This window comes from Lissotriton helveticus, chromosome 9 (assembly GCF_964261635.1).
Source record: "Lissotriton helveticus chromosome 9, aLisHel1.1, whole genome shotgun sequence".
Taxonomy (NCBI): domain Eukaryota; kingdom Metazoa; phylum Chordata; class Amphibia; order Caudata; family Salamandridae; genus Lissotriton; species Lissotriton helveticus.
Window position 1 is genome coordinate 26,278,492 of NC_136070.1, and position 13,862 is coordinate 26,292,353.

Below are 13,862 nucleotides of genomic sequence, written 5' to 3' on the forward strand. Positions count from 1 at the left end.
CTTCCTACAGAGAGGGGAGTGCTCCTATAGGTTGGGAAGGGCTCCCTGGTGGAAACCTACAGGGATAGAGGAGACTTCCTACAGGGAGGGGAGAGCTCCTACAGGGAGGGGAGAGCTCCTATAGGATGGGAAGGGCTCCCTGGTGGAAACCTACAGGATAGAGGAGACTTCCTACAGAGAGGGGAGTGCTCCTATAGGTTGGGAAGGGCTCCCTGGTGGAAACCTACAGGGATAGAGGATACTTCCTACAGGGAGAGGAGAGCTCCTATAGGATGGGAAGGGATCCCTGGTGGAAACCTACAGGATAGAGGAGACTTCCTACAGAGAGGGGAGTGCTCCTATAGGTTGGGAAGGGCTCCCTGGTGGAAACCTACAGGGATAGAGGATACTTCCTACAGGGAGAGGAGATCTCCTATAGGTTGGGAAGGGCTCCCTGGTGGAAACCTACAGGGATAGAGGATACTTCCTACAGGGAGAGGAGATCTCCTATAGGTTGGGAAGGGCTCCCTGGTGGAAACCTACAGGGATGGGGGAGACTTCCTACAGAGAGGGGAGAGCTCCTATAGGTTGGGAAGGGCTCCCTGGTGGAAACCTACAGGGATAGAGGAGACTTCCTACAGGGAGGGGAGAGCTCCTACAGGGAGGGGAGAGCTCCTATAGGATGGGAAGGGCTCCCTGGTGGAAACCTACAGGATAGAGGAGACTTCCTACAGAGAGGGGAGTGCTCCTATAGGTTGGGAAGGGCTCCCTGGTGGAAACCTGCAGGGATAGAGGATACTTTCTACAGGGAGAGGAGAGCTCCTATAGGATGGGAGAGCTCCTATAGGATGGGAAGGGCTCCCTGGTGGAAACCTACAGGGATAGAGGATACTTCCTACAGGGAGAGGAGATCTCCTATAGGTTGGGAAGGGCTCCCTGGTGGAAACCTACAGGGATAGAGGATACTTCCTACAGGGAGAGGAGATCTCCTATAGGTTGGGAAGGGCTCCCTGGTGGAAACCTACAGGGATGGGGGAGACTTCCTACAGAGAGGGGAGAGCTCCTATAGGTTGGGAAGGGCTCCCTGGTGGAAACCTACAGGGATAGAGGAGACTTCCTACAGGGAGGGGAGAGCTCCTACAGGGAGGGGAGAGCTCCTATAGGATGGGAAGGGCTCCCTGGTGGAAACCTACAGGATAGAGGAGACTTCCTACAGAGAGGGGAGTGCTCCTATAGGTTGGGAAGGGCTCCCTGGTGGAAACCTGCAGGGATAGAGGATACTTCCTACAGGGAGAGGAGATCTCCTATAGGTTGGGAAGGGCTCCCTGGTGGAAACCTGCAGGGATAGAGGATACTTCCTACAGGGAGAGGAGACCTCCTACAGGGAGATGAGAGCTCCTATAGGATGGGAAGGGCTCCCTGGTGGAAACCTACAGGATAGAGGAGACTTCCTACAGGGAGGGGGAGCTCCTACAGGGAGGGGAGAGCTCCTACAGGGAGGGGAGAGCTCCTATAGGATGGGAAGGGCTCCTTGGTTTAAACCTACAGGATAGAGGAGACTTCCTACAGGGAGGGGAGAGCTTCTACAGGGAGGGGAGAGCTTCTACAGGGAGGGGAGAGCTCCTACAGGGAGGGGAGAGCTTCTACAGGGAGGGGAGAGCTTCTACAGGGAGGGGAGAGCTCCTACAGGGAGGGGAGAGCTTCTACAGGGAGGGGAGAGCTTCTATAGGATGGGGAGAGCTTCTATAGGATGGGGAGAGCTTCTATAGGATGGGGAGAGCTCCTCCCACAGGGAGGGGGGAGCTCCTACAGGGAGGGGAGAGCTCCTATAGGATGGGAAGGGCTCCCTGGGGGTCTCTCTTACCAGGTGGGTCTCCAGGTAGAGCTTCAGACGGTCGGTCTCGGCCTTGGGTGGGATCCAGTTCTCGGTGGTCGCCATCGCCTCCTGCATCCATCGGATGAACTCGTCCAGCTGGCTCACGAACCCCTGGGGGGCGACAGGTGAGAGAGAAAGAGAGAAAGAGAGAAAGAGAGAAAGAGAGAAAGAGAGAAAGAGAGAAAGAGAGAAAGAGAGAAAGAGAGAAAGAGAGAGAGAGAGAGAGAGAGAGAGAGAGAGAAAGAGAAAGCGAGAGAGAGGGGGAGAGAGAGAGAGAAAGAGCGAGAGAGAGAGAGAGAAAAAGAGAGAGACAAAGAGAAATAGAGAGAGAAAGAGAGAGAGAAAGAGAAAGAGAGAAAGAGGGAGAAAGAGAGAGAAAGAGAGAGAAAGAGAGAGAAAGAGAGAAAGTGAGGGAAAGAGAGAAAGAGAGAGAGAGAGAGGGAGAAAGAGAAAGCGAGATAGAAAGAGAGAGAGAGAGAGAAAGAGAGATAGAAAGAGAGAGAGAAAGAGAAAGCGAGAGAGAGAGAAAGAGAAAGAGAGGGGGAGAGAGAGAGAGAGAAAGAGCGAGAGAGAGAGAGAGAGAGAGAGAGAGAGAGAGAGAAAGAGGGAGAAAGAGAGAGAAAAAGAGAGAAAAAAAGAGAAAAGGGGAGAAAAAGAGAGAAAGAAAGAGAGAAAGAGAGAGAGAAAGAGAGAGAAAAAGAGAGAGAATGAGAGAGAAAAAGAGAGAGAAAGAGAGAGAAAGAGAGAGAAATAGAGAGAAAGAGAGAGAGAAAGAAAGAGAGAAAGAGAGAGAAAGAGAGATAGAAAGCGAGAGAGAGAGAGAAAGAGAAAGAGAAAGAGAGAGAGAGAGGGGGAGAGAGAGAGAGGGAGAGAGAGAGAAAGAGAAAGCGAGAGAAAGAGAAAGAGAGAGAGAGCGAGAGAGAGAGGGGGAGAGAGAGAGAAAGAGCGAGAGAGAGCGAGAGGGAGAGAGAGAGAGGAAGAAAGCAAGAAAGAGAGAGAGAGAGAGAGGGAAAGAGAGAGAGTTAGACATGGCTAGTGGTGGGTGAGACAACAAATTAACAGGAAGAGCTGAGTCAGAGTTGAGCCCAGAGTCCGGCTCGGCTCTTAAAGCCCGTGCGCGAGCCGAGCCCAGAATATGTCGGCTCTGTAACTCGTACAACAAACAGCGCGTAGAATATGATAGAGTCTCTTTAAAATGCAAAAACGAGTCGTTCTTTGACACAAGGAAGCATTGACATTAATAGTCACATCACAGCCCTGCACTGAGAAATGCTTGTTAATAGTGATAGTTTTTAAACATGACCTGTTAGTGAACTAAGAGGCGGGACAGTGACATGTGAACCCTGTATGTGTCCAGATTATTACAGAGACACATTATAGTCCATAAAATCAAAGACGATATGTGTTGGTACAACTTGCATCTGAAATCACACATTTGAAATGTGCAATAATTTAGAAGAAGGCAGCTTGGTGATATAACATATTTGACGACGGTCACACAGTTTACGTAGAGAAGCCGCGATGTATCCAGGATTCCTGGTTTCCCTTTGTACAGTCAGCCAGTCCATCGGTTTCTGTTTGTCTCTCCTTACGTTGAGGCTTTCCTTTTACCTCTTTGTGCATTTTCTACACAGCGCCGACTGGACCCGAAGACATCCGAGCGCTTCACGTGAGCACCAGTTACATTACACAAGATTACAATTCATTGTTTATAGGGTTGAGGAGATTGAGTGGTTTGCCCAGAATCACAGGCTGTGGAGCCGACGCAGAGACTCCAACCGGATTCCCCAATTCCAGAGTAGACAGCGCTGGCTGTTACGCCACACCCCGGGCACCGGGAGGGAGGCAGAGGGAAGCCACATGAAAGCTTGGCTGGTGATGGACTCGAAGGTTTGTAGAAAGCGCTCTTTAAAGTGCACAAACATGAAGCAACTGTGCAGAGAGTCCAGTGGACGCCAGATTGGTTCACAGAGGCAGAAGTAGATAACACTAAAGCTCTATTTGTGGTAGCGGGGGCGAGCAGTTAGACTTATCAGAGGGTAGTGCTAAGCAATGGTTGTACTCTCAGAGGCAATTCATGAGTCACACACTCAAGAAGGAATCTGACACCAATTTGCAGAAATAACACTGATCTGTGTATATATTTTGTAAAAACAAGAACTTCATTCAAAGGTAATTACTGTTTGAAACAGCAGCTTTGAAGTAAAAAAACAGCAGCTTTGAAGTAAACGGCTGTTTGATACTTTCAATCATCATCAAAACACTTTGCAGCCATGTTAAGCTGTGGAGAAAACATACGCTGCATACGGTCACTTAACAACTTACGGGACCCTTCCCCAGGACTCGAGGTGAGGCCCAAGGCAGCGCCAAGAGGTCACCTCGGGAGGCTCTGGGGCATCTGGGCGCAGAGTTGTTTTCAGCGTTGGGAGATTTTGAGTGATTTTTTGATACATTAAATTCAAATCTAATTTTTTTTCATAATGTTAAGCTATGGAGGAAAAACACAAACAGCATACAGGTACTTAGTAGCGACTTACAGGACCAACCTTCTGGACTTAGGTTGAGTATGGGCCAAGGCAGCACCAACGGGTCACCTCGGGCAGCACTGGGGCGTCTGGGCGCAGAGGTGCGTCACAGCATCGGGAGCCCCATTCACTCCAATGGGGGATCGGTCCGGTCACAAAGACGTTGCAGACTTACACTGGGGACCGGTCGAGCTGAGCTAGAAATGGGGCTCAACTCTTGCCATGTCCAGGGATGAGGTGACACCTTCTCTTCTCCAGGGCCCTGGGCGATGGGTGCAGAGGTGTCCGTAGGTGTCAGGATTTTGTCACCGGGAGAGGTCGAGGGGGGCCTGAACAAAGAGGCTGAAGGCAGCATCTGGAAATATAGAGAGGGCAAGCCCAAGGTGGTCTTTGTCTCTGCTGGGCGGGGGGCCACACTGGCACCAATGGCCGACTTTAACTCTGGCTTGGAGCGATGAGTGAAGTGGTGTTTTCCGGTGTTGGGTTTTTGGCAGTCTGGAGACCCCGCAGCGGTTCTCAGCTGCTCCCCTGCATCCTGATGCAGGGGAGCAGCTTCGCTACTCCACGGGGGACTCGTGGTTCTTTTTCGAAGGCAGGCAGGCCTCCCTGGCTTTTGGAGTTACGGCTTCAGGACGAGTCGACTTTGGTGCAGTTCTTGATGAGGGATGCAGACAGACCGGCGGGGCTGGGGCCAAGTCAGCTGCTTCTTCCCTTCTTCTCTGCTTTTGTGGCTCTTCTGTCCTTCTTAGGTTGCCAGGAATCTGAATTTCAGGGCCTTGGTGTGCTACCTAAATACTAAATTTAGGGGCGCTAAAGGTGGTGACCGGTAGTAGCCAATGGGCTACTTACCTTTAGGGTGCCCACACCCTCTATGTGACCACTTCCTGTGGGAAGGGGCACAACCCTGACCTTGATAGGCTGATTCTCTCCATCCCAAGTTAGTGGAATTGGAAAAGTGGGGTCTACACCACGTGCCCCATCTTAAGGGTGGTGCTGGCTGAAGTTGGGCCCACCTCCTAATCTAACTCATTTCCCGCCTCTTCTCCTCCCAAAAGTGGAGCAGGACAGGGGGTTGCATCCTCCACTACCTGGAGATGCCTGGGTTGCCTTTCAAAGGTGGCATCGCCTTTGAAGCTTCCCGCCCTGGAATGCCCTTCCTACTGGGGTGGTGTGAAGCCCCTGCACCCAGAGCAGGCGTTGCTCCCGGCCTCGGAGCACAGGCTCCACCCCATGAGGTCAGAAGCATGTCTGGTGGCCGGCTGGCTAAGACTAGTCAGAGACCACACCAGTGCTTGGCAGGTTTTCAGGGGACCCTCTAAGGTGTCCGCTTTGTGCATTTATTAATACATTCAACACTGGCATAATTGAGGATGTATGAAGACGGGATGTTTGGTACCAACAATCTTAGGGTACAGGGAAGCCATCATGGTGCCGGGGAACTGGCAATGGTGGGCGTCCAGCCCGTGTCCCCTCTAAGGCTTCTCTGCACACTTACAATATCCAAGAATGGACTCAGATATTGTAGGGCCATATCTGCTCAGACATGTCCACACATAGGATGTAGTGCACACCGCCTTGGGGCAATAGGGCCTGCAGTGCGGGTGACTTACCTATACCTCATGCCCTGTCTGCGGGCATGGCACACAGTGCTGCGTGCCGTGTCGACTCTTCAGTTTTCTCAGACACGCAGCCTGCAGAGGCCGTTTGTATGGTCCTGGTGAGGGGTCTGTAGAGTGGCATAATACATGCTGCAGCCCCAGAGGTCCCGCTTCAGTACCCACGCCCTGGGTACCAGCGAACCACTTACTAGGGACTTACGGGAGTTGCTGAAGTTCTGCCAATTGTGGTGCAGGTTTAGGGAAAGAACTCTGGTCCTGGGAGCCTGGTTAGTGGGAACCCGAAATACCTCAGTCAAAGTTGCACCAAAAACCAGGCAAAAAGTGTATGTGAGGGGGAGGGGGGGGGGGTGGCTGAAACACCGACCCAGACCCCCACAAGGATCCAATGGGACCTTGAGCGGATCCAGAGCCCGGCTTCAGTCCAGGGCTTTCAGTCGCGTGACCACCACCAAACGTGGCTCCAGAGTCCCCCCGGCTGGGAGGGAAGTGGGGTGCTTAAGAGGCGGGCGGGCCTGTGGCGGAAGCCTCATAGGGTCACCCCCTGTATTTGTGTATTCTAAAGGAGGAGGGCGGTCTCACAGGAGGAGGGCAGTCTCCCGGATGGAGGGCAGTCTCCCGGATGGAGGGCAGTCTCACAGGTGGAGGGCAGTCTCACAGATGGAGGGCAGTCTCACAGGTGGAGGGCAGTCTCACAGGTGGAGGGCAGTCTCACAGATGGAGGGCAGTCTCACAGATGGAGGGCAGTCTCACAGATGGAGGGCAGTCTCCCGGATGGAGGGCAGTCTCCCGGATGGAGGGCAGTCTCACAGATGGAGGGCAGTCTCCCGGATGGAGGGCAGTCTCACAGGTGGAGGGCAGTCTCACAGGTGGAGGGCAGTCTCCCGGATGGAGGGCAGTCTCACAGATGGAGGGCAGTCTCACAGATGGAGGGCAGTCTCACAGGTGGAGGGCAGTCTCACAGATGGAGGGCAGTCTCCCGGATGGAGGGCAGTCTCCCGGATGGAGGGCAGTCTCGCAGGAGGAGGGCGGTCTCACGGGAGGAGGGCGGTCTCACGGGAGGAGGGCGGTCTCACGGGAGGAGGGCGGTCTCACGGGAGGAGGGAAGTCTCACGGGAGGAGGGAAGTCTCACGGGAGGAGGGAAGTCTCACGGGAGGAAGGCGGTCTCACAGGAGGAGGGCGGTCTCACAGGAGGAGGGCAGTCTCACGGGAGGAGGGCAGTCTCACGGGAGGAGGGCAGTCTCACAGGTGAGGGGGGTCTCACAGGAGGAGGGCGGGAGGAGGGCAGTCTCACAGGTGAGGGGGTCTCACAGGGTGGAGGACGGTCTCACAGGGTGGAGGGCGGTCTCACAGGGTGGAGGGCGGTCTCACAGGGTGGAGGAAGTCTCACAGGATGAAGGAGGTCTCACAGGAGGAGGACGGTCTCACAGGTCAAGGGTGGTCTCACAGGTCGAGGGATGTCAGACAGCGGGTTCGACCCCCCCCCCCCCCCCCCATGCTATGCCAGTCCTTGGCCGGGCACCCCCCGCCATGCCCTTCACATGAGCCTCGGATGCCAGAAGACACCGTCAGACATTAGCATTACCCGCACGCGCCTTCTAATGGCGGGCATAAATGTGAGTGACAGAACACCTCAGTAAAAGCCGCCGTAAACAGCAATAAAGCCCTGAACCTGAAAGCTGTTACAGGAGGAGACGAACCACTAAAAACCAGGGAAAAACACAGGAAAGTGATGAGTGGCGTGGAGCGACAGCGCCACCTGCTGGCGGAGAGCAGCAAACGCACCCGGCCAAGGCTGCTGTGTCTGGAAGGACTGGAGTCAGGGCAGAGAGCTGCCCTCTGTGGACTCACCCCACGGGGTGCCAGGCTGCTGTGGGTGAGATGGCAGCAGTCAGGGCAGAGAGCTGCCCTCTGTGGACTCACCCACTGGGTGCCAGGCTACTGTGGCTGGCAGCAGTCAGGGCAGAGAGCTGCCCTCTGTGGACTCACCCACTGGGTGCCAGGCTGCTGTGGGTGAGATGGCAGCAGTCAGGGCAGAGAGCTGCCCCCTGTGGACTCACCCACTGGGTGCCAGGCTACTGTGGCTGGCAGCAGTCAGGGCAGAGAGCTGCCCTCTGTGGACTCACCCACTGGGTGCCAGGCTGCTGTGGGTGAGATGGCAGCAGTCAGGGCAGAGAGCTGCCCTCTGTGGACTCACCCACTGGGTGCCAGGCTGCTGTGGGTGAGATGGCAGCAGTCAGGGCAGAGAGCTGCCCCCTGTGGACTCACCCACTGGGTGCCAGGCTACTGTGGCTGGCAGCAGTCAGGGCAGAGAGCTGCCCCCTGTGGACTCACCCACTGGGTGCCAGGCTACTGTGGCTGGCAGCAGTCAGGGCAGAGAGCTGCCCCCTGTGGACTCACCCACTGGGTGCCAGGCCGCTCTGGCTGGCAGCAGTCAGGGCAGAGAGCTGCCCTCTGTGGACTCACCCACTGGGTGCCAGGCTGCTGTGGCTGGCAGCAGTCAGGGCAGAGAGCTGCCCTCTGTGGACTCACCCACTGGGTGCCAGGCCGCTCTGGCTGGCAGCAGTCTGGGCAGAGAGCTGCCCTCTGTGGACTCACCCCACTGGGTGCCAGGCCGCTCTGGCTGGCAGCAGTCAGGGCAGAGAGCTGCCCTCTGTGGACTCACCCACTGGGTGCCAGGCTACTGTGGCTGGCAGCAGTCAGGGCAGAGAGCTGCCCTCTGTGGACTCACCCGCTGGGTGCCAGGCTGCTGTGGCTGGCAGCAGTCAGGGCAGAGAGCTGCCCTCTGTGGACTCACCCACTGGGTGCCAGGCTGCTGTGGGTGAGATGGCAGTAGTCAGGGCAGAGAGCTGCCCTCTGTGGACTCACCCCACTGGGTGCCAGGCTACTGTGGCTGGCAGCAGTCAGGGCAGAGAGCTGCCCTCTGTGGACTCACCCACTGGGTGCCAGGCTGCTGTGGCTGGCAGCAGTCTGGGCAGAGAGCTGCCCTTTGTGGGCTGGACTCATGGCACTGCTTGCACAAAAGTAAATGTTCCATGTACAATGCCATCCTTGCAGTCGGACGTGTGTGGGCACTCACATTCACAAACGTTTCCCATGTCACTTCCCACCCTTTAGAATAGGGTGGATCATGAATCCCGGCGCAGGTCGGCCCAGCTCCACCCTGTGTGCTCCTCTGCATAGAGCTGAGCACACATCTCTTCAAACGCCTCGTCGCTGGGCGCCTGGGGGGGGGGGGGCAGGACCGCCCCGAAGAGCCCCCACCTCTGTGCCACCTGCGGCTCCTCCCTGCCCCCCGCAGGAGCGTCACCCGAGCACACCCCACCTCTGCTCTGTGACGCCTTATGCTCGACGGTGCCCCCCCCCTTATGTCCCCACTATGAACCGTCAGTTGTGCGCAGGCGCGTTGGTTTGCAGCTCGGTTGTAGTGCACAAGCCACATGCACGGGTTTTATCACTTATAAGTGTGTTTTCCTGGTTGACAAAGAGAATGGAACATGGAAATGTCTAATGGGGAGGAAGGGGGGGTGAGCTCTCCACACGAAGAAAGAAGGAAAGGAAGCAGTGACGTGTCAGTGCGCGGTCGGTTCTACCCCTCGGGCTGTCTCTGGGACAGTCAGTGGTGTGAGACCGCCTCATGCCAGGGGTCCTGGGGCGAGCAGGGGAAAGGGCCCCTTTGGCAGCTGTTGCGCAGTAGAAGGCAGCAATTACCAGGGTTCTATGGCCCCTCGGGGCGCTGTGCCCGGTGCCACTGCACCCGCTGCACCAATAGTACCTAGGCCCTGGGCGCTGCACCTTCTGCCGCCCCTGCAAGCACATGGCAGCCACGCACAAACACTTCCAATTCTTTCGGTGTTGGAAAAGAGGGGGGTCTTCCGGACCCCAGTTTCGTCAGTTATTTCTGAGCCGGATGTGGGACACAGCTGACCAGTGAATCATGCTTAATTTGTCCTGGTGTGGTTTCCCGGCACTGGGACGCCTCTCAGCAGCGCCTGCACGTGCTCGGATCTATGTTGCAGCTGGTGAGGGGTTGTTCTTATTTTCCCTTCTAACTGCGCCCAAAACAAAGTCCTGATACCAAGGACCATCAGCCCTTCTTTGGTTCAAGTCTCACGCTGAGTGAGAGCCATATGGGAGCCTAGCACAGTCAGGGAAGGAAACAAAGGCTCGCAGCTCATCACTACACAAGCACTCAGAGAAACTAGGATTTGGAGGCAGGTTTTTAACTTTGTTGAACCCTCCTATGTAAGAATGCCAGGGGAGAGGGAGGTGGGGGCTGTGTCTGTGTGTGTGTGTGGGTGTGCGTGTTTACACAAATAATGTAAATGGAACATATTCATTTATTTTCTAATTCATTTATAGCACCACTCCTGCCAGTGTAGGGTGTCAGAGCGCTCTACGTCACACAGAGACAATAAATCAATGGTTACAAGGTGCAGGAGTCACACATGCTTCATACTTCTAGACACTGTGTGTGGAGTGCAGGGTCTGGAGAAACAGGGTCAGGATTTGAAACAGAACACGGTGATTTGATGTTGTCGGGACTAAAAAGATCCTATTCCTGCCCAAAGGAACCCTTCTTTGCAAACTAAGAATAACAAAAGATTGAGAAAAAACAATAAGGATCTACACCCATGACATGCAGCTTTCGTGTAGCTCCTAGCTGCAGGTTCATAGGTCACTGCGCTACATTAAAACGATTGCAACGTATGAACCGGCGGTAACAAAAGGATCCCTGTGCTAAAAGCGGTGACCCACTGACCCATTTACATAAAATACGAATCTGTGCTCTGCATGTTTCATGATGTGCTTTACAAGAGGCACATGAACCCTACAAGCTACTTTATGAGTCTAAACCGTGATCTCTCCAGCAAGTGCCTTAACCGCCAGAGCTAATGGCAAAATAACTGTAGAAGGTTTTTTCTCGTTGTGTCAATCAATCAATCAGGATTTATAAAGCGCGGCCAATCACCCGATGGGGTATCCAGGCGCTTGTGTCATTGTCAGGGTGAAGGGGTCGAGTGATTTGATTTTGCACCAGATCTTGCGTTTTTGAGGGATATTAGATCTTTGTGCGCGAGGCAGATTTGCACTACTGCTGCGTTACACTGTCTATTCTCACTGTGTGTGTGCACGTGCCTGTGAACCTTGCACTGTAGAATGTGTATGTGTGGAAATTAGAATATATGTGCATTAAAGTAAAGCTCTTCCATAGTAAAACCTCTTTGACCAAAAAACAGATCTCTATTGCACAACTGGCTCCTTGTTAACACACCAGAGGACACAATGGATCCCGACTGCACAACTGCCTCCCTGCTGGACAACAGAGAAACGGCGGCCCTCATCCTCCTGGACCTGTCAGCTGCCTTCGACACAGTCTGCCACTGCACACTACGAACACGCCTCCACAACACCGGGATCCAAGAGAAGGCCCTGGACTGGAGAAGCGTGGCTCAGTGGTTAGAGGCGGCAGACCTGGAAGCTGAGATCGACCGTGGACCAGGGTTCGATTCCCCGCCTCGGCGGGTCTCGGGCTCAAAAATTCCACGGACTCGACAATTCTTGCTCTGGTGCCTACTCAACTCACAGGGTCACACTCTGCGACTCTGGGCAATAGCTTGCTTAATCTCCACTACGGCCCCTCGCGGCGGGATGCCTGGCTTTCACCTTGTGGACACTCTGCCGGGGTTTCTCACAGGGGAATACCAGGACGGGTTCCCTAAGCAAGCGCCGGGACGCTCACGGGCAGCTGTGCGCTTTACAAATCCAGCACATTTACATTTACATTTACATTTACTGGACCACCTCCTCACTCTCCGGCAAAACACAGAGCGTCCTTCTCCCCCTTCCACTCTGAAGCCACCGAGATCAACTACGGCGTACCCCAGGGCTCACCCCCCAGCCCAACTCTGTTTAACATCTACATGGCACCTCTCACCCACGTCGCCCGACAGCACGACCTCAACATCCTCTTCTACGCCGATGACACCCAGCTGATCCTCTCCCTCACCAAGGACCCCCACACCGCTAAAACCAAACTACACGAAGGAATGAAGGCCGTCGCCGAATGGATGAGGAACAGCCGGTTGAAGCTGAACTCGGACAAGACAGAGGTCCTCATCCTCGGATCCAACCCTTCGGCCTGGGACGACTCCTGATGGCCGACCATACTGGGAACCTCTTCAACACCCACCGACCACGCATGCAACCTAGGGGTCATCCTCGACTCCAACCTCTCCATGACTAAATAGGTCAACGTCGTCTCCTCCTCCTGCTTCAACACCCTCCGCATGCTCCGTAGGATCTACAAGTGGAACCCTTCTGAAACGAGAAGAACAGTCACCCAGGCCCTCGTCAGCAGCAGGTTGGACTTTGGAAACACCCTCTATGCAGGAGCCTCGGCCAAACTCCTGAGACGGCTCCAACGCATCCAGAACGCCTCTGCACGCCTGATCCTCGACATCCCTCGCCGCAGCCACATCACCCCCCACCTGAGAGACCTGCACTGGCTCCCCATCAACAAGAGGATAACCTTCAAGCTCCTCACCCATACACACAAGGCACTCCACAACACCAGACCACCATACCTCAACAGCCGACTCAGCTTCTACACCCCCACCGGCCAGCTCTGCTCCGCCGACCTCACCCTCGCCACACTCCCCTCCATATGAAGAGTGACCTCCGGCGGCAGATCCTTCTCCTACCTCGCCGCCAAGACCTGGAACACCCTCCTCATCCACCTACGGCTGACCCAAGACCTGCTGACCTTCAGAAAACTCCTCAAGACCTGGCTTTTCGAGCAGTAGCAGCACCCCGCCCCCGCCCCAGCGCCTTGAGACCCTCACGGGTGAGTAGTGCACTTTACAAATTATATGATTGATTGATTGATTGATTGTTAACACACCGGAGGACACAATGGATCCTGACTGCACAACTGGCTCCTTGTTAACGCACTAGAGGACACAATGGATCCCGACTGCACAGCTGGCTCCTTGTTAACACACGAGAGGACACAATGGATCCCAACTTCACAACTGGCTCCTTGTTAACACACCAGAGAACACAATGGATCCCAACTTCACAACTGGCTCCTTGTTAACACACCAGAGAACACAATTGAGCCCGACTGCACAGCTGGCTCCTTGTTAACGCACTAGAGGACACAATGGATCCCCTGCACAGCTGGCTGCTTGTTAGCACACCAGAGGACACAATTGACCCCGACTGCACAGCTAGCTCCTTGTTAACACAGAGGAAACAATGGATCCCGACTGCACAACTGGCTCCTTGTTAACACAGAGGACACAATGGATCCCGACTGCACAACTGGCTCCCTGTTAACGCACTAGAGGACACAATGGATCCCGACTGCACATCTGGCTCCTTGTTAACAAACCAGAGGACACATAGATCCCGACTGCACAGCTGGCTCCTTGTTAACACACGAGAGGACACAATGGATCCCTACTGCACAACTGGCTCCTTGTTAACACACCAGAGGACACAATGGATCCCGACAGCACAACTGGCTCCTTGTTAACACACCAGGGGACACAATGGATCCCGATTGCACAACTGGCTCCTTGTTAACACACCTGAGGACACAATGGATCCCAAATGCACAACGGGCTCCTTGTTAACACACCAGAGGACAAAATGGATCCCGACTGCACAACTGGCTCCTTGTTAACACACCAGAGGACACAATGGATCCCGATTGCACAACTGGCTCCTTGTTAACACACCAGAGGACACAATGGATCCCAATAGCACAACTGGCTCCTTGTGAACACACCAGAGGACACAATGGATCCCAATAGCACAACTGGCTACTTGTTAACACACCAGAGGTCACAATGGATCCC

General features: G+C 54.7%; 1 protein-coding gene across 1 annotated transcript in view; it reads right to left on the reverse strand.

The window, feature by feature from the left end:
* Positions 1-13,862, reverse strand: part of AKAP6 (A-kinase anchoring protein 6) — an 848,588-nt gene that overhangs the window by 602,178 nt on the left and 232,548 nt on the right. Inside the window, exon 4 of the mRNA XM_078659390.1 lies at positions 1,844-1,966. Coding sequence (XP_078515516.1) covers positions 1,844-1,966 — 123 coding nt within the window. The remainder of the gene's footprint in view (positions 1-1,843; positions 1,967-13,862) is intronic.